General features: G+C 49.2%; 1 protein-coding gene across 1 annotated transcript in view; it reads right to left on the reverse strand.

Moving 5' to 3' along the window:
- Window positions 1–4,042: 4,042 nt before the first annotated feature.
- iqgap1 (IQ motif containing GTPase activating protein 1) overlaps window positions 4,043–20,986 on the reverse strand; it is an 83,068-nt gene continuing 66,124 nt past the window's right edge. The window contains exons 30-36 of the mRNA XM_085972434.1: window positions 17,924–18,053; window positions 17,089–17,176; window positions 15,456–15,668; window positions 11,493–11,659; window positions 10,270–10,392; window positions 6,969–7,077; window positions 4,043–5,971 (exon numbers count right to left, since the gene is read on the reverse strand). Of these exons, the coding sequence (XP_085828560.1) occupies window positions 5,858–5,971; window positions 6,969–7,077; window positions 10,270–10,392; window positions 11,493–11,659; window positions 15,456–15,668; window positions 17,089–17,176; window positions 17,924–18,053 (944 nt within the window). The 3' untranslated portion in view covers window positions 4,043–5,857. The remainder of the gene's footprint in view (window positions 5,972–6,968; window positions 7,078–10,269; window positions 10,393–11,492; window positions 11,660–15,455; window positions 15,669–17,088; window positions 17,177–17,923; window positions 18,054–20,986) is intronic.

Genomic DNA, 20,986 nt, shown 5'->3' on the forward strand with positions numbered 1-20,986 from the left:
TGCGCAAATTGGCTGCCGTGTTTCCCTATGTTTACAATAGTGACTGAACTTCAAAAGTGCACAATTGGCTGTAGAGCACTTTGAGACATCCTGAGGTCATGAAAGACGCTGTATGAATGTCTTTCTTTTCCTGGGCACACTGGTCGATTGGCAGTGCGGTGTTGTTGGCTGGATGTGTGTCCATATCCCTCACAAGATTTACAGTCACGGTTTAACTGTCTCGCCCAAATTATTATACAAGGCGCTACAGAGGTGGCTCTGTTACTGTAAATAACTGGGATTCCCTTTTGAAAGATACTATTGAATCTGCTTCCACCGCCCTTTCAGGCAGCACATCTTAGATCAGAACTCACTGTGCGGAAAAAATTCTCCTCAGCTCAGCGCTAGTTCTTTTGTCAATTATCTTAAATCTGCTTCTTTTCTCTTCTAATGCTCATGTTGACTGCAATAAGCTTGATTGTTTTAGATGTTCTTGTTGCTTCATGGCTTCCTGAAACGTGCCTGGTTATCTTCTCCTCCTCTTCTTCTTAGGCAGTCCCTCGGAACCGAGGATGACTTGCTTCCACATTAAAAATTAGTTTTCAGGTGACTGATGAGTCCAATGCGGGACCTACAGTCTCTGTCACAGGTGGGGCAGATGGTGGTTGAAGGGGTGGGTGGGTGGGGTGCTTAGGTTGACGTGCGCTCCTTCCGTTGTTTGCGCTTGGCTTCCGCTTGCTCCCGGCGAAGAGACTCAAGGTGTTCGGCACCTTCCCGGATGCTTCTCCTCCACTTTGTGCGGTCTTGGGCCAGGGATTCCCAGGTGTCAGTGGGGATGTTACACTTTTTCAAGGAGGCTTTGAGGGTGTCCTTGAAGCATTTCCTCTGCCCATCTGGGGCTCCCTTGCCGTGCTGGAGCTCTGAGTAAAGCGCTTGTTTTGGGAGTCTCGTATCAGGCATGCGGACAATGTGACCCGTCCATCGGAGCTGATTGAGCGTGGTCAAAGCTTCGATGCTGGGGATGTTGGCCTGAGCGAGAATACTGACGTTGGTGCGCCTATCCTGGCAATGGATTTGCAGGATCTTGGGGAGGCAGCGTTGGTGGTGCCTCTCCAGTGCTTTGAGGTGCCTGCTGTACATGGTCCATGGTTATACCTTCAAAAACCTTCCCACCAGCCTAAATATGGAGCAAATCTAGAAACCTCTCCCCAGACATGCTGAGGATACTGATTCTTATGATAGCTTTTTATACCAATACATTCCTCCTCAGATTAACACAAGAGCCACCACGTTACTGGCAAGGCAAATTATTTTCTTGCCAAGGAACGGAAACCTGAGAAGAAAATTGCATGTTTATTGAAAGGGTATGAAGTTGGTTGAACTCTGACTTGGGAGAGACATCCTACTAAGTGCTCCACTTATTTTTTTGTTATGTTTCTGTTTCTCTCCTCTGGTTTCCTGGAGACACACGGACTCATTCTTGGGTACAACTCCATACCTTACTCAGCAGAGCAGCGTGGCCCCTGTGTATCACAACAAGGAACCCAGGGCATTTACTAAAGGGCAGAATCATGACAAGATAGGACGAGGTTTAACTCCTCACCTTATGACTGGTTGCCCGGTTACACAGGAACTCAGTAACAACTTGCATTTATATAGCGCCTTTACGTAGTAAAACATCCCAAGGTGCTTCACAGGAGCCTGATCAGGCAAAATTTGACAAAGGGGAGTAAACTCAGGCTATCACCAGCATGGGGGAAGGGGAATGTAGAATTGTTGACACAGAAGGCTTGTGGAGCATAGAATCTCTCACCATAAGTGGCCTTTTGAAACAACGAATGTAACAGTTTAAAAGGGAATTTGATCTGTATTTGAAAAGGAAAAATATAATAGGGGGAAAGGGCAGGGGAATGGGATTGGAGTAGACAGCTCGTGGTGAAGAGCTAGCACCACACAGCATGGTGGGCTGAATGGCCTCCTTCTGTGTTGTCGTTTCTATGTATCTGTTAACTGGGTTAAGGCAACAAAAGCAACTCCAATGATACTGGGTTGATCTTTGATCTATATTGCTTGTTTCCAGGCAGCCCAGAATACCATCGCCCCCACCCCACTGCTGGTTGTACCATTAGATGCAAAGTGGATCTCACAAGCCTGGAGTTATGGAGTGAGCTAAACCAGATTCATTCCTGGCACAAGTGTAATTGGAAATAAAGGTATATTCTCAACCCCCGGAATACCGTTTGAGTTAACTGATGGAGACCTTTATTCCTCCTCTGTAATTTTGGCTTGACTGCTTGATCTACAGGTTAAAGTGAAATTGCTGCCTGGTGCTCCTACAGAAACATAGAAGATAGGCGCAGGAGTAGGCCATTCGGTCCCTCAAGCCCGCTCCGCCATTCAAGGAGATCATGACTGATCATCCAAATTCAGTACCCTGTCCCTGCCTTCTCCCCATATCCCTTGATCCCTTTAGCCTTAAGAAATATATCCAACTCCTTCTTGAATATATTTAATGAACTGGCCTCAACTGCCCTCTGTGGTAGAGAATTCCACAGGTTCACCACTCTCTGGGTGAAGGAATTCCTCCTCATCTCTGTCCTAAATGGCTTACCCCTTATCCTTAGACTGTGACCCCTGGTTCTGGACTCCCCCCGCCATTGGGAACATCCTTCCTGCATCTAGTCTGTCTAGTCCTGTCAGAATTTTATAAGTTTCAATGAGATCCCCTCTCATTCTTCTAAACTCTAGCGAATATAAGCCTAATTGACCCAATCTCTCTTCATAAGTCATTCCTGCCATCCCAGGTATCAGACTGGTGAATCTTCGCTGCACCTTCTCCATGGCAAGAACATCCTTCCTCAGATAAGGCGACCAAAACTGCACACAATACTCAAGGTGTGGTCTCACCAAGGCCCTGTACAACTGTAGCAAGACATCCTTGTTCCTGTACTCAAATCCTCTCGCTATCAAGGCCAACATACCATTTGCCTTCTTAACCGCCTGCTGCACCTGCATGCTTACCTTCAGCGACTGGTGCACAAGGACACCCAGGTCTCATTGCACTTCCCCTTCTCCCAATCTATTGCCGTTCAGATAATCTGTCTTCCTGTTTTGCCACCGAAGTGGATAACCTCGCATTTATCCACATTATACTCCATTTGCTATGCATCTGCCCAATCACCCAACCTGTCCAAATCGTACTGGAGTTTCTCTGCATCCTCCTCACAGCACACACGCCCACCCAGCTCTGTGTCGTCTGCAAACTTGGAAATATTACATATAGTTCCCTTGTCTAGATCATTTGTATATACTGTGAATAGCTGGGGCCCTAGCCCCGATCCCTGCGGTACCCCACTAGTCACTGCCTGCAGATGAAGCTTTACACTGTATCTAACCTATGCTGTACCTGCCCTGGGAGTGTTTGATGGGACAGTGTAGAGGGAGCTTTACCCTGTATCTAACCCGTGCTGTACCTGCCCTGGGAGTGGTTGATGGGACAGTGTAGAGGAAGCTTTACTCTGTATCTAACCCGTGCTGTACCTGCCCTGGGAGTGTTTGATGGGACAGTGTAGAGGGAGCTTTACTCTGTATCTAACCCGTGCTGTACCTGCCCTGGGAGTGTTTGATGGGACAGTGTAGAGGAAGCTTTACTCTGTATCTAACCCGTGCTGTACCTACCCTGGGCGTGTTTGATGGGACAGTGTAGAGGGAGCTTTACTCTGTATCTAACCCGTGCTGTACCTGCCCTGGGAGTGTTTGATGGGACAGTGTAGAGGGAGCTTTACTCTGTATCTAACCCGTGCTGTACCTGCCCTGGGCGTGGTTGATGGGACAGTGCAGAGGAAGCTTTACTCTATCTGTGAGGAGGTGAGGAGTTCCACAAGTTTGAGATCCTGGGAAAGAGTGAGTCAGAGGAGAAGAGGGAGCCTCCGCTGGGTCTTTTCAATAGGATGTCGGGAGGGTGTGGAGTGTGCAGTTTGAGAGACGTGGGAGTTGAAAAGGAACAAGAGGGTTGTTGAGAAGGGAAACGAACAGAGTATTAATAAAATAGACAATTAGTGGATCTGAGGACAATATATAAGAGTTGGAAACTCAATCTTTATTTTTTTTCTTAACATGTCTGGTGATACAACAAATATTAATTTTAAAAGCGTCAGTGGGGCCAATAATTTAGCCAGCTACAGCACTACGCGATTGTTTTCTCTGTACAGTCTTGTGTTGAACGGATGCGAGGCTGTACTTGCTGGTTGCACCGCCCGCAGTCGTACATCGAGCCTCTCTCACGTCTTGGCACCGTCTCATCGGCCAGCGCGGAGGGAATGAATTCCCTTTGAAGCCGAGTTAAGACCTTCCATCAAGGGGGCACAGGACATCCGACTCCATCGAGACTCTCCCTGCTTGGTCTGTGACAGCTAAGGGAGTTCAAGGGGGAAATTTTAATCTAATGCGCCCGTCGGGAAGCTGACAGGATCGGGAGCATCGCTGATTTGACCGCCCGCCCTATTCTACTCCCCACTGAAGTCAACGGAGACCAATATCAAGCGGGGTGCAAAACTGGCGTTCCACCCGATCCAGTGGGATTCCCGCCCGGCGAGCTCAGCTAGAAAGACACCCCTGAAGGCCACAGAAAGGGGGCCGAGAAACGTGAGCCATGGAACCCAACTCAGATACTGACAGAGGCTTGGGAAAAAAATTCAGACCCAGGAAGAATTGAAAAACCAATCTCGACTACAACACACAACTTACACCAAAGAGAGGAAAGGGAAGCCAGAAAGAGGAATTGGCCTTTACTGCTCTGATACCCTTAATCATTTGCAACAGGCTACAGGCAAATCGGCCATGGAATGCTGCACGCCACGGAGAGGCAAGAACAATAAAGGGAAGGGAGGCAGTCGGGGAAAGGTCCAGTGTCAGGTAGCCAATAGCAACATTGGGAGCCTGTAAATACCAGAGATGGTCATTATATTTACTCCCTCTTATTGTGTACAATAACTAGTGTCGAACTGTCCAGAGGTATTTTTGGGTCCGTGAGCAAGTATCTGCTGCAAATCAGGAGCTGTTTGCCTTGTATCGGACAACTGTGTTCTGTGCACTGGTCCGAGTCCGTGGGTGGACAATAAACTGGCACCAAACTTATTCACAAGTGACAGGACTGGTGGAGGCAAAGAAATGAAATTCGATCCAAATTAACTGAGATTTAACCAGCCAATAATATCTTCTTCGGTACAGTTAGATGCCTGAGGTTTGCAGAAACCCCACCATCCCACCAACAGTCATCAGGAAAAGGCTTGGCCTCCAATAAATGGGGTCGGTTGGCATTGCGGGTTGGCAGGTTGAGCGCAACGTTCGAACGCAGTGAGTCACCCAAACCCTGCTGTGCGGGGCTCAATTTATTGATCATCAGAAGCAACGCCTTGGAATACAGAGCAGGAAAACACAAGACCCTGACTGCAGGGCACAAAAGGTTGGGTTGGAGGGGGGGGGGGGGGGGGTGAAATCAGAACAGATTTTCTGTACAGAAATAAAAGACATAGCAAAGGAGCGAAAGTAATTCATATAAAAATGAGGTTTTTAAAAAAAAAAATCTTTACTCCTCTTAAGCAGTACACAGACAGTTATTGATGCATAAGATACCAAGACTATAAACGTTCCAGCAATATAATACTAAATATATAATTGCACGCTCGTTCAGATAGCCCTACTCTGCTCGGAATGGTGGAGATACACTGTCCAGAGGTGCCCAGTTCTGATTGGTGCCGAGCCTAAACCGAAAGGGAGAAGTACAAACAATGGCAGCCCGTCACTGGTGCCTCGTCGAGTCAGGGGACTCTGGCGTTGGTCCCGCGGCCCCTCGTGAAGGGGGGGGGGTGGTGTCGCGCTACTTCCCGTAGAACTTCTTGTTGAGAAGGAAGATCAGCAGGTTGACATTAACCTTGGCTTTATCGAACAACTTCATGACAGCAACGCCTTCATACTGGAGCTGGAGGAGGTCCTGAACAGGGAGAGAAGACAGCGAGTGAGCGTAAAGCCAAGGGCACACCACCACCGCCGCCACACAGTTAGCTCAGGGTGGCTGTACTGAGGGAGGAGGAGAATCAGCCACGGTCCCCGCACCTAATCGCAATCTAGTGCCTCCTGTGCATATCGACATTTGGTGAGCAGAGAGTCGAACACCTCTGGGATGTCCCCTTGTGGTAGAATAGCCTGTCCAGTACTCGCTCTCTGGGCTCACTCTCTGGGTGAGGTACTGGAGGGTGACCGGTGCCCGTGGAACTGAACCCCAGCGAGAGTCAGCGCTTTCAGGACAGGGAGGAGCAGGGGGAATATTAACAACTTGCATTTATATAGTTCCTTTAATGTAGCTAAACGTCCCCAAGACGCTTCACAGGAACATAATCGGACAAAAATTGACATTGAGTCACATAAGGGACATCAGGACAGGGCTTGGTCAAAGAGGCAGGTTTTTAAGGAGCGTCTTAAAGGAGGAGAGAGAGAGAGGTGGAGAGGTTTAGGGAGGGAATTCCAGAGCTTAGGGCCCAGGCAGCTGAAGGCACGGCCGCCAATGTTGGAGCAATTATAATCAGGGATGCTCAAGAGGGCAGGATTGGAGGAGTGCCGAGATCTTGGAGGGTTGTGGGCAACGTTCCCGCCAAGCTGCGTGGCCGCGCGGTGGTCTGGAGGTCCCGCGCAGGCCGCTCACCGGCTTTTACACAGAAGAAACCGCGCATGCGCGAAAGTTTGAATGGGCCACGCAGCCAGTTAAAGGGACGATGCACGAAAAAGAGAGGGGGAACATTGGTTGTGGTGCTGCAGGAGGTTACAGAGATAAGGAGGGGCGAGGCCACAGAGGGATTTGATCGCAAGGAGGAGAATTTTAAATTTGAGGCGTTGCTGGACTGGGAGCCAATGTGCACAATAAGATACAAGTAGAGCCCTGGTGACCATGTCAAAGTTAGGCCCTTGGTTGATGAGCAGGAAGTTATCGTTACCTGATAGTGGAGCATGAATGTTTCCATTTGGACTCCCATAAACTTTGCCTTCACTTCAAAGTCACCCACCTCCTCTGTCGGACAGATGTCAAAGATAACATTTTTAAACCTGAAAACAGAAGAGATTCGTTTCATTAAGCAACTGGACATGTAGCAAGAACAAGACGTGTCTGAGAGAGGGAGGGGTACCTCAGTGAGTAGCGCTCTCTCTCACCTCCGAGTCAGAAGTTGTGGGTTCAAGGCCCGCTCTATGACTTGAGCTCTCAATCTCCGTCGACACCCCACTGCAGTGCCGAGGGAGTGCTGCTCTGTCAGAGGTGCCGTCCTATCGGCGAGAGGTTAAACTGAGGCCCCCTCTGTCTGCTTTGGTGGCTCAGGTGGGTGTTAAACGATCCCATAGCAGTATTCAAAAAAAAAAGAGAAGCAGGGGGTCCTCTTTCAACAGCACCAGGGACAACTGCTTTGGCTCTCATCTCATCTGGTGCTTTTGGGATCTTGCTTGGTGCAAACTGGCTACCACAAGAGTAGCAGAAATCTGGAACTCTCTCCCAAAAGGCTGTGCATGCTGGGGGTCAATTAAAGCTCTCAAGGTCGAAATCGATATAATTCTCATCTTCCGATTAGGCACTTTACAGCCTTCCGGACTCAATATCGAGTTCAACAATTTCAGATCATAACCTCGGCCTCTATTACATTTTGCCTTATATTTTTTATCCACACCTTTGTTTTGGTTTCTCCCCCCGCCACCCCCCACCTTTCTCTTTTTTCTCTCTCCCACATGGCAGCTGTCTCCCATTCTGCCAGCGCATTTCACACCTAATCTAGAGCCGTCTTTTGTCTCCACTAGGCCGATCACCATCTCGTCTGGTTTTGAATACCTCTTAATGTCTCTTCACTTCTCTTTTGTTCTCTCCCAGCCTCCAAACTGGCCTTTTAATCGGTTTCATTTCCTGTGTTTTTTCAGTCCTGACGAAGGGTTTCGACCTGAAACGTTGACTCTATTTCTCTCTCCACGGATGTTGCCTGGCCTGCTGAGTTTTTCCAGCATTTTCTGTTGTTATTTCGATATAATTTGTGTTGGGTAAGGATATCAAGGGATACGGAGCAAAGGCAGGTCAGTGGGGTTGAGGTACAGGTCAGCCATGATCGAACTGAATGGCGGAACAGGCTGGAGGGGCTCAATGGCCTCCTGTTCCTGTGTTTGCCTGCATTAACAGTGACTAGACTTCAAAGTAATCCACTGCTTGTAGAACACCGTGGGCTGTCCTCAGGATGTGATGAGGTGCTATATAAATACAAGTTCTCTTTTTATAGAGGAATACGAGACACTTAATGGAACAGAGAAAATAAACCCAGAACCGGGGCCGCAGGTGACGGGGGCAGAGTGTGAAGGGCAAGTTTAGGACAGAGGCCAGGGAGTATTTACACAGAGGGTGATCATCACCTGGAACTGGGCGAGACCAGGACCATGGCAACCACTCACCAACCCGCTGGGTGCAGCAATGGGGAGACGGGAGGGTTGATGTTCTAGAACTATGAAGCCAAATGGGCCGAAGGGCCTTATTCATCCAAATCCATTGGTGGATGCTGAATCGTTGAGAATATTCAAGGCGGAGATCGATAGATTTTTGGGCACCAGGGGAATTGAGGGATATGGAGATCGGGCGGGAAAGTGGAGTTAAGGTAGAAGGTCAGCCATGATCTTATTGAATGGCAGAGCAGGCTCGAGGGGCCGTGTGGCCGACTCCTGCTCCCAATTCTTATGTTCTTACTGTGATGAGAACTTTTAGAAATAAGAAAATGCTACAAAGCCCAACTCAGCCTGGTCTGTGTGGTCTCCTGGGCTGGTCTCAGTCACCCGAGGGGGTCAGAAAGGAAATTTCCAGATTTTCCCCCCCCTTTTTTGGCGCTGGGTTTTGTCCCCCTCCCATGGCTGTGGGGGTGGGAGTGTGTGCAGTCACGACGTTCCGGCCATCAGGAGGTGTGGGGCAGGTGCGACGGTCCAGCTGGTCTTTTTGTACGTTCATACGCGAGCTTTTCCCTTCCACGTTCTCACCACAAACCTTCCTTGTATGGACAACCATCAACCGCCTCAGAGCCGGTCAGGGTCGATGCTGCCACCTTCTCCATTGATGGAAGATGAAAGCATCCCCATCATGCGACTGTGGAGCTCCTAATCAGACCCTGGAGCACATCATTGGGCACTGCCCTCAGAGGAAATTCACAGGCAGCCTACGAGATACCCACGCTGTTACACCGGAAGCTTTGGTCTGGATATCTGACTTCGATATTGACATTTGATTTGCTTTGCTACTGCCATACGACAGAAGATGATGACCACATCCCTCCCTTCTCCAGAAACACACCTGGCTAAGCAAAGCCTTGATTTAAGCCATTTAGGACAGAAATGAGGAGGAATTTCTTCACCCAGAGAGTGGTGAACCTGTGGAATTCTCGACCACAGAAGGCAGTTGAGGCCTAATCATTAAATATATTCAAGAAGGAGTTGGATATATTTCTTAAGGCTAAAGCGATCAAGGGGTATGGGGAGAAAGCAGGGACAGGGTACTGAATTTGGATGATCAGCCATGATCTCATTCAATAGCGGAGCGGGCTTGAGGGGCCGAATGGCCTACTCCTGCTCCTATTTCAAAATTTTCATCCTGGTTTTCAAATCCCTCCATGGCCTCGCCCCTTCCTATCTCTATAATCTCCTTCAGCCCCTCAACCCCCCCCCCCGCCCGAGGTATCTGCGCTTCTCTAATTCTGTCCTCTTGAGGATCCCTGATTATAATCGCTCAGCCTTTGGTGGTCGTGCCTTCTGTTGCCTAGGCCCGAAGCTCTGGAATTCCCTCCCTAAACCACTCCGCCTCTCTTTTCCTCCTTTAAGACAATCCTTAAAGCTGACCTCTTTGACCAAGCTTTTGGTCACCTGCCCTAATTTCTCGTTATGTGGCTCAGTGTTAAATTTTTTTTTGTGCCTTAAAATACTTCAGTGAAGCACCTTGGGATGTTTTACTACGTTAAAGGCGCTATATAAATACAAGTTGTTGTTATGTTCTCTTGTCCCCAGTTATACTGTCCATTTCCACACCCTTCCTTGGAAACTCATCCCATCACTTGTCCACCCTTCTTATCCCAAACTGCCTCACATTTAGCCCCTGACCCCCAACCCTTCATCACAGGAAACAGTTTACTCAGACCCACTTTAATACCCTTCCTCAACCTCAACTGAGAAAGCCCCAAGACACTTCAGCTTTTCAGAGGAACCTTGCAGGTTTGTGTAAATGCTGCCACTCACTGGTTGCTGCTGAGGTCCTCAATTTCCAGCAGGACTCCCTTCTCGTGGAGTCTGGCTGCCGTGTACCGCTGGGATACCTGCTTGCTTTTCTTTCCTTTGACATCTCCTGGCTTCTTCGAAACCCTAGAAACAGCATCCAAACCACAGGGGGTGAAAAACAACCTCTTACTTTACAAACACTCATCTACAGTTTCTATCAAATCCCGACCTACACGTTCTTAAAGTCCAGGCCGAGGCCCACAGCCCATCAAGGCCAAAAAAAGCTGGAGAGAAGATCGCTCTCTGATTTATTCTTGGCCATTCCCAGACTTTCCCCCCTCCCAAATTGGCCTGGGTTTTTAAATCTTGTTCCTCGCCTCTTCCCAAGAGATCCCATGGTTTTGGGTGGGATGGGGAGTGGATATTTTGCGATACCATATTCTCCTCAGAGCAGAGGGGCCAAGGGAGATTTACAGGAAACTTTGTGATATCCGGCACCGACAGGACCAGCGTGTTGCGGATATATCAAAACTGCCGGACACACAAAGTTAATGTTGAAGCATACGGAGATTTTCATCTCTGTATCTGACAACAAACACTGTTGCTTAGCAACAGCTTCTAAAGAGTCGGCTTCAGCTGCAAGCGTCTCTAGCTGAAGCTGTTGCTATAGCTACAGACCTTGCAGTGCTTGACTGGGGAAAAAAAAGAACGAGAACTAAAAAAACGGCTCCTGATTTTTGCCGTTAGATCGAGTATTCCGGACATACAACTTCCGGATAAACCAAAGTTTCCTGTAATAGAGGTGTTCAAAATTACGAAGGGTTTTGATAGAGTGGAGAGGGAGAAACCGTTTCCACTGGCAGGAGGGTCGCTAACCAGAGGGGACAGATTTAAGATCATTCGCGAAAGAACCAGAGGGGAGATGAGGAGAATGTTTTTGCGCAGCCAGTTATTGTGATCTGGAATGCGCTGCCTGAAAGGGCGGTGGAAGCAGATTCAATAGGACCTTTCAAAAAGGGAATTGGATAAATACTTGAAGGGAAAAAATTTGCAGGGCTATGGGGGAAAGAGCAGGGCGAGTGGGACTAATTGGATCGCTCTTTCAAAGAGCCGGCACAGGCACGATGGGCCAAATGGCCTCCCTCTGCGCTGCATCATTCTGTGTTTCTGCTCTTTCCAAGTTTGAGGCTTGCCCTGCACTATCAGCCTCGGCAACAAGTCGCCCTCGGAGCGGAGGTACGTACTTTCCTTTGCTGGCCAGGTTGTCCATGCACGTCTTGATGTACTGGTTGTAATAGTCGGTCTGCTCCTCAAAGAAGGCCGTCTTGGAGATCAGGCCGCTGTACGTCTGCTGCAGTCGCACCAGCTCCGCCTTCCGCCTCTGCCGATAGCGCCGCTGGTTTCGGATGTCCTGGGGGCCAGGAAATGGGAGGTGGGGGGAAAAGAAAGACGGGAATTTAGTTCAACACAAGAGAGAGAGAATGCCTCCTCCCGCATGTGACACCTGGTGTGGTACAGAGGCTCACTGACCAGGAAGATCCCAGTTTGTGCTGAGCTAGTTCTCAGTTGAGGTGCCATGGCTTGACTTTGATAAATATACAGAGTGCGCGCGCGTGGGTGTCTACGTGCGGGTGTCTATGTGTCAATGTGGCCCCCTAAAGAGGCTGTGCGGCCCATCCAAAAATCCACGCAGGAGCGGTTTTAGCATTTAAAAGCCGGTGAGCCGGCTGTGTGGGCGCTCCGGACAGCTGTGCAGCTTAAAGGGACTCGACAGCCCTCTGGACTCAACGGAGTTCAACAACAGAAAACGCTGGAAAAACTCAACAGGCCAGGCAACATCCGTGGAGAGAGAAATAGAGTCAACGTTTCGGGTCGAAACCTGTCACTTTAATTCACCGCTCCATTCCCACTCAGACCTCACTGTCCTCGGCCTCTTGCATTGTTCCACGGAAGCCCAGCGTAAGCTCGAGGAACAGCACCTCATCTTTCGATTAGGCACTTTACAGCTTTCTGGACTCAACAGAGTTCAACAATTTCAGATCATAACCTCGGCCCCTATCACATATATATATATTTTCTTTTTTTTAATCCACATTTTTTGTTTCGCCCCCCCCTTTTTTTTTCCTTCCCTTCCTCATGACAGCTGTCCTTCATTCTGCCAGTGCAATTCACACCCCCATCTCGAGCCATCCTTTGTTCCTTAACCTGTTCCATTTCCACCTCCTCTCGCCTTGAATATCTCTCAATGTCTCTCAATCTCTCCTGCTTTCTATCCTATCACTGACCTTCCTTTTGTTCTTTCATCCCCTCCCCCTTTTCCCAGCCCCTGAACTTGCTGTTCCATTTCCTGCTTTTTCCCAGTTCTGACGAACGGTCTTCGGCCTGAAACGTTGGCTCTGTTTCTCTCTCCACAGATGCGGAGTTTCTCCAGCGTTTTCTGTTGTTATTTCAGCTTAAAAGGGAACATTGGTGTGTGCGGGCGTGTGGGTGTGCCTGTGCGTGCGATGTGTGCCCGCGCGAGCACAACACCATCACACGTGGGCACACATCGCACGCCCGCGCACACACACACAAAGAATCAGGCTGAGCTGCGATGCCCCCCCGTGACCGAATAGCTAACCACACTCACTGCTCAGCCCCTCGCACGAAGCAGCGGAGGGAGGGAGGCTCTCATCAAACAACAACAAAAAAGCCTTTAACGTGAGATAAATGTCCCAAGGCTCTTCAGAGTTGTCAAAGAAAAAAAAAAATCACCACATCGAGCGAGTTCTAAAGGACCGAGGAGGAAATCGGGGGAAAAAAAAACCCTAAACAGAATCAGCCCCATCTTTCCCGTCTCGGTCCGTACATTCTGGTGACAGATTTCAACAGAAACAGATGGGCCTCGCGAGCGATCGGAAACAAGCTTAAAACAAACAAGTGTTCATTTATTTAAAAATAGCCGGGCAGACGATTGTATTCAAATCAGATCTGCCGGGGGGGGGGGGGGGGGGGGGGGGGCGGTGCGGAGAGCAAGCTGTTTGTCTGGATCTTGTTACGTAAATCGGCCCGGCCTCTGGGGAGATGAGAGTTTGGCACAGGGCCCCGGGACTGAACTCGCTTCAGTCACGAGTGGATCGTAAAGAAGAGGCGAATGTGTGTGTGTGTCCGAGCTGTTGGCGGGTCTTTATTCCTCAGCCGCAGAGTGTCATCATTCCTCGGGCTCGAACATAATTCTCAGCCGCCAACGCAGATTTAAAAAAAAACCAGCCCTGTGTGTCTGTGTTGCCAAGTATTTTTAAATTCGCTCTGGGGATGTGGGCGTTGCTGGCAAGGCCGGCATTTATTGCCCATCCCTTGTTGCTACAACTGAGCGGCTCACACACCACTTCAGAGGGAAGTGAAGAGTCAATCGTGTTGGTCCAGGTCTGGAGTCGCACACAGGCCCAGACCGGGTAAGAACAGCAGGTTTCCTTCCCGAAAAGGACCTTAATGAACCAAATGGGTTTTTAATGACAATCCGACAGTCTCATGGCCACTGGTACTGACGCCAGCATTTTCTTCAAAATAAAAATGTTAATCAAATTCCCAAACTGCCATGGTGGGATTTGAACTTTCGATCTCTGGGTTACTTCCCTGCTAATGTACCCGTTACACTATCACACCTGATGCTCGTTAAAGGTGAACTGATAAAGCCCCCATTGGCTGAGTGGGTCAATACACTGTCTGATAAGCCATGCCGAACAGGAACATGGCAGGTTTGCGCCCGAGTTCGCCCCGCACAGCCTGCGGGTAGTTTGAGAGAAGGGGGATGGGGACAATAACGTTGATAAACGCTCCCCCTTGTTGGAAATGTAAATGCCATAAATAAAGACGCATTTAAGGGGAAGCTGGATAAACACATGAGGGAGAAAGGATTAAAAGGATAGGCTGAGATGACGAGGGTGTGGGAGGAGGCTCGTGTGGAGCATGCACCCGTTGGGCTGAATGGCCTGATTCCGTGCTGTTACCTGTGTGTAATATGGAGATTGCCGATCCTCACGTCACACAGCATTCCAGCACCATCTAGTGGTGCAACCGAGAACTGATTGAAATGACGCACACAGACTGGGATGGGCGCGGCTGCAATCCTGAAATGATTTCAGCCACTGAAAAAGCAATTAGGTGCTGCAACTGTAGGTTCTTTCTGGATAGATGGACCTCCTCATCTTCAATTATCTTGTGATCGTTCTGTACACGCAACAGTTGCGCCTCAAGTGTCAGCCGGGGCTCAGTGGGTAGCACCCTCGCCTCCGAGTCAGAAGGTCGTGGGTTCAAGTCCCACTCCAGAGACTTGAGCACAAAAATCTAGGTTGATACTCCCAGTGCAGTGCTGAGGGAGCGGCGCACTGTCGGAAGGGCGGTACTGAGGGAGCGCCGCACTGTCGGAACTGAGGGAGCGACTCACTGTCGGAGGGGCGGTACTGAGGGGGCGCCGCACTGTCGGAGGGGCGGGACTGAGGAAGCGCCGCACTGTCGGAGGGGCAGTGCTGAGGGAGTGCTGCACTGTCGGAGGGGCAACGCTGAGGGAGCGCCGCACTGTCGGAGGGGCGGGACTGAGGGAGCGCCGCACTGTCGGAGGGGCAGTACTGAGGGAGCTCTGCACTGTCGGAGGGGCAGTGCTGCACTGTCGGAGGGGCAACGCTGAGGGAGCGCCGCACTGTCGGAGGGGCCGTTTTTTTGGATGAGACGTTAAACCGAGGCCCCGTCTGCTCTCTCAGCTGGATGTAAAAGATCCCACGACCACTATTTCAAACAGGAGCAGGGGAGTTGTCCCCGCTGTCCTGGGGCCAATATTTATCCCTCAACCAACATCACCAAAAACAGATGATCTGGTCATTATCACATTGCTGTTTGTGGGAGCTTGCTGTGTGCAAATTGGCTGCCGCGTTGCCTACATTACAACAGTGACAACACTTCACAAAGTACTTCACTGGCTGTAAAGCGCTTTGGGTGCTCTTGAGGTTGTGAAAGGCGCTGGAGAAATGCAAGTTCTTTGTGTGTGTGTGTGTGTGGGTGGTTACTGGGCAAGGGCACGATTCGGTTCTCTGTGATGCCACCCACAGTTGGATATCCTGCTGACACGCACCATCATAGCGCGCGCACTTAAATAGGAGCCACGGAGCGAGGCTGGTGGGTGCCCATGGGGCCAGCGTCCCGAAGGAAATCAGCAGCTTGGGTGTCGTTACCTTGGCGACGTCGTTGATCAGGTCCTGGTACTTGTTCTGGGGGTTCACTCTCCCCAGGCTTGCCAGCTTCTTCAGATTGTGAGCGATTTTCTCTTTCTTCTCCTTCAGCGACATCTGGTTCTCATCCGACTGAACCTGGTTCCGTTTCATCTTCTCGGGTGTTTTGGCATCTCGTATCGCTCGCCGCTGCATGGCGCGCTGGTGATCACCGTCCTAGGAAAACAGGCACCATCAGCGGGACCTCCTTGGCTCCGGGTGAACATTCGCATCAAAAACCTTTTAAAACTTTTTTTTTATAAAACACTACACTTCTATTCTCTGCCAGCACACAGCATTCCTCGATTAGTTCTGTAGTCGTAGCAACAGGAGGCCATTCAGTCCCTCGAGCCTGTTACATTAGGAACAGGAGGCCATTCAGCCCCTTGAGCCTGTTACATTAGGAACAGGAGGAGGCCATTCAGCCCCTTGAGCCTGTTACACAAACAGGAGACCATTCAGCCCCTCGAGCCTGTTACACAGGGAGGAGGCCATTCAGCCCCTCGAGCCTGTTACATTCGGAACAGGAGGAGGCCATTCAGCCCCTCGAGCCTGTTACACAGGAACAGGAGGAGGCCATTCAGCCCCTCGAGCCTGTTACACAGGAACAGGAGGAGGCCATTCAGCCCCTCGAGCCTGTTACACAGGAACAGGAGGAGGCCATTCAGCCCCTCAAGCCTGTCACACAGGAACAGGAGGAGACCATTCAGCCCCTCAAGTCTGATCTGTCATTCAATGAGATCATGGCTGATCTGTACCTTAACTCCAATTACCCGCCTTGGCTCCATAATCCTCGACACCCTTACACAACAAAAATCTATCGAACTTGATCGCCCCAATTGATCCCCAGCAACCACAGCCCTTTGGGGGAAGAGCGTTCCAGGTTCCCAGGATGGAGAAGGCAATTAGTTTAGACAGTCCCTTGTGCCAGTGAAAAGCGGACTGTGCCACTTGCCTGCCCTGGTCAGGTCATTGAAAAAGTGCTTCCTGATTTCCCTCCCAAACGGCCTGGCTCTAATTTTAATATTGTGCCTCCTCGTTGTGGGATCCCCCCCACCAGAGGAAATAGTTTTTACCGGATCTGCTCTCTCGGGTCCTGACATGAATCTTGTTATTCATGTGGAAATGACTTATGAAATGATACTGGGTGGCCTGCTGGTGGCGCTGTCCAGGGAGAGTATAAATACTCGGGCATGGGCCCAGCTTGCTCAGGACATTCTTTTGCAGGAACTAGTGAAGGACACAACTTGATCTCCATGTTGTAAAACAGTTGATTAAAGCCTTGTTTAATACTCAGATCAAGTGCCTAGTCAGGTCCCATTTAAATTTTAACAGTCCTGTAGTTTATTTTCCCTCTGCCCCCTTCTCTTGCAATGGGAACAGTCTCCATCCCAGAATTTCCCTGGTTGGCAGAATAGAACTAAGGCGCTGACTGCGTGCGCGAGGGGGAAATCGCCAGGACAGAGCCAGGTCCCATCGCTCACGCACTGGACCGATCCCGAGACTGGGCCTCGAGCTGCCAGGGATTGCAGGTCCCCTCCCTTCCCTTGGGCAAGCAGACACCACCTTGGAACAATCCGGAAGCTTTGTTACGCACCTGCTCCGCGGTGGCCGGGGTCTCCAGGATCTCGGTCAAGGTCTCACCCGGCTGGAATCGGATCATGTCAACGATGAGACGTTTCGTGCTGGAATAGAATGAGACAGGGAATGGGTCACTCGTCCGTCTGGCTCGCCATCCCCGGCAAACAACCACCACCACCTGCATTTATATAGCGCCTTCAACGTAGTAAAATGTTCCAAAGCGCTTCACAGGAGCGATTATCAAACAAAATTTGACACCGAGCCACATGAGGAGAAATTAGGGCAGGTGACCAAAAGAGAGAGACGGAGAGGTTTAGCGAGGGAATTCTAGAGCTTAGGGCCTCGGCAGCTGAAGGCACAGCTGCCAATGGTGAAGCGATGGAAATCGGGGGATGCGCGAGAGACCAGAACTGGAGGAGTGCAGAGATCTCGGAGTGTTGTAGGGCTGGAGAAGTACTGAGGGAGTGCTGCGCTGTTGGAGGTGCCGTTTTTCGGATGAGACGTTAAACCGAGGCTCCGTCTGCTCTCTCGGGCAGAAGTCAAAGATCCCACAGCACTATTGGAAGAGGAGCAGGGGAGTTCTCCCCGGTGTCCTGAAGCCAATATTTATCCCTCAATCAACATCGCTAAAACAGATTATCTGGTCATCATCACATTGCTGTTTGTTGGAGCTTGCTGTGCGCAAATTGGCTGCCGCATTTCCTACATTACAACAGTGACTACACTTCAAAAAGTATTTCATTGGCTGTAAAGCACTTTGGGACGTCCCGAGGTTGTGAAAGGCGCTATAGAAATGCAAGTCTTCCTTTATAAAATCTTTAAGCGGTTCCTCTCCCAAGCGAGCACCTTACTTAAAGAGCAGAGTGCGGGCGTTCATCTCCTCATTCTCTCCCCCCGGTACGTCGAACTTGTTGGTGAGGGTGAGGGACACCTCGGTCTTGGAGAGCTGATCTTTGTTCGGGTCGTTCACACCTCCTTCACCTGTGGGAGAGGGGAGTGGATGAGCTACAGAATTTGTTCATCCCAGTTTGGCATAAAAATAAAACAAAAAAGGTGACTCAACCGTGGCTAACAAGGGAAGTTAGGGACAGCATAAGATCCAAGGAGACGACATATAAATTGGCCAGAAAAAGCAATAATCCTGAGGATTGGGAGCAGTTTAGGAGTCAACAAAGGAGGACAAAGGGATTAATTAAGAAAGGGAAAATAGAATATGAGAGTAAGCCTGCCGGGAACATAAAAACTGACTGTAAAAGCTTTTATAGATATGTGAAGAGAAAAAGATTGGTGAAGTCAAGCGTAAGTCCCTTGCAGTCAGAATCAGGGGAATTTATAATGGGAAACAAAGAAATGGCAGACCAACTAAATTCATACTTTGGTTCTGTCTTCACAAAGGAGGACAGAAATAACCTCCCAGAGATGCCGGGGAACATAGGGTGGAACTGAAAGAAATCAGTATTTGTAGGGAAATGGTGTTAGTAAAATTGATGGGACTGAAGGCTGATAGATCCCCAGGGCCTGATAATCTACATCCCAGGGTACTTAAGGAAGTGGCCCTAGAAATAGTAGATGCATTGCTGGTCATCTTCCAGAACTCGATTGTGGTGTATGTGCCTTTAAGAGCAATTGTGGTGTATGTGCCTTTAAGAGCCCCAGGTGTGCGTAATGCCGGTAATTGCCACTTGGGCTATATAAGCCTGTGTATTGTGTATATCCTTTAGAACCACCCCCCAGACTTGCTTAGTAAATACCTATGAACCAACTCCTGTCTTCAGTGTCTTTATCTACACACGGACACTACAGTGGCGACGAAGTGGAAACGGACTTACCTGCAATTCGGCAGCACCTCAAGGACATCGATTCCTCCAGCATCCAGAAGACTCAAGGAAGTTATAGAAACTGTGGTTTCACCAGCTGGCCAAGCTGGTGGCAGGTACTGCGCTAATCCTTCCTGGGCGTCAGGCTGGGGCTCCAGCGTCGGGCTCTACAGCTGAGACAGGCAGCGAAATCGGAGGCAAGCAATAACGGACTGGGAGGGTGCACTCGGGAGACGGCCGGCGCGGCAAGCAGGTCAGCGTTTAGACCTCCGTCGGGAACGAGTCTCCAACAGTGAATAAACGGAAACCACAGTAAAACAGCGTTGTTATCGGTAGCAGCGGCGGGAAAGCGCAGGAAGCGCCATATCGTTGCTACAGAGAGAAAAAAAAAAAGCGCGGGAAGCGCCATATTTTTTTTTTGAAATGCCTAAGTCTGGCAATATTGATGCTTTTGATAACGAAACAGAGCCTAACTTTGGCAATATTGATGTTTTTGATAACAAGATAGAGAATTGGACCACATATGTAGAAAGAGTGGAGGTGTTTTGCACCGCAAATGGAATAGAAGATAAAAAAAAAGCTTCAGTGCTTCTGGATCTAATGGGCGCAGAAACATACAAGCTGTTACGCAACTTAATCACTCCAGCCGAACCGATGGACAAGAATTTTGAGGAGATTGTTGATACCCTACACTGCCAATTCGAGGCAGGACTGGCAGATTCTCTGCAAGACAAATTCATCTGCGATCCCCTAAGTGTAGAAACACAAAAAAAGGTATCTTCTGGAAAAGATTTAACACTGGACAAGGCTTTCAGTGCAATAGGAGCGGCAAAGATACAGCAAAGGCCACAGGACTTCGGCACCCATGAAATGACACGGGGTTTCAAGAGATGTTATCGCTGCGGCAGATCCAACCATGACCAGAGGGATTGCTGGTTCAAAGAAAAAGCATGCAGGCGATGCGGAAAGATGGGACACATTCCACGTGTATGCCAATCTGAAAATAAAAAATCCACTAACGGGAAAAGAATCAATAAGGAAAAGCACAGAAAGGTACAAATGATGACGGACAGTAGCTCCAAAGACCAGAAGAGCGATAGCGACTCCGGGAACAAGAGACTAAGCTCTCTCAAATTACATAATGTAATTGCCAATGAAGATTACCAGACCATTTGGGTTACCCTCATAATAGCAGGGTCCCCAGTTAAAATGGAGCTAGATACAGGATCAGCTCTAACCGTAATAAATCGACGAGATTACGAGAGGCTATTTTCGCATATACCTCTAAAAGACACATCCATTATCTTAAAAACATATACGGGGCAGAAAGTATACCCCAAAGGAAAAATAAAGGTGCCTGTGGTATACAACGGCAAAGAAATACAAAAGTTGTATTTATACATTCTACAAGATGGTGGTCCACCGTTGTTGGGACGTGAATGGATAAGGAAGATACGTTTAGACTGGCACTCCATTCAGGCACTGACGGTGACCAGTAAGGAAAAAAACAATGATGACATCATACCTGAACGATTAAAAGACATCTTGGCCAACGCCAAAGAAGTGTTTCAAGAGAAACTAGGAACCTTGAAAGGCATCACCGCCTCAATAAAAGTGGAAGGTACAGCAATTCCAAATTTTTTTAAGGCAAGACCGGTAAAATCAGATATCATATTGTGGCCACATAATTAATAAGGAAGGGTTGCATAAGTCACCTGAAAAAATTGAAGCAGTTATAAAAGCCCCAGCACCTGAAAATGTTTCACAATTAAGGTCATTCCTGGGATTAATAAATTACTATCATAAATTTTTACTGAACTTATCAACTATTCTACACCCTTTTAATGATCTTCTACACACAGGAGTGATTTGGAAATGGGACGAAGACTGTAAACGTGCCTTCCATAAATGTAAAGGCTTAATCACATCCGAGAAAGTTTTGGCTCATTACAACCCATCACTACCAATCAGACTGGCGTGCGATGCATCCCCTTACGGCATAGGAGCGGTATTGTCCCATAGATTCCCTGATGGCTCGGAACGGCCGATAGCTTTTGCGTCACGCTCATTGAACTCAGCTGAGCGTAACTATTCCCA

This window comes from Somniosus microcephalus, chromosome 32, assembly GCF_052327205.1.
Source record: "Somniosus microcephalus isolate GS21.2 chromosome 32, FLI_Smic_1.0, whole genome shotgun sequence".
Lineage (NCBI taxonomy): Eukaryota > Metazoa > Chordata > Chondrichthyes > Squaliformes > Somniosidae > Somniosus > Somniosus microcephalus.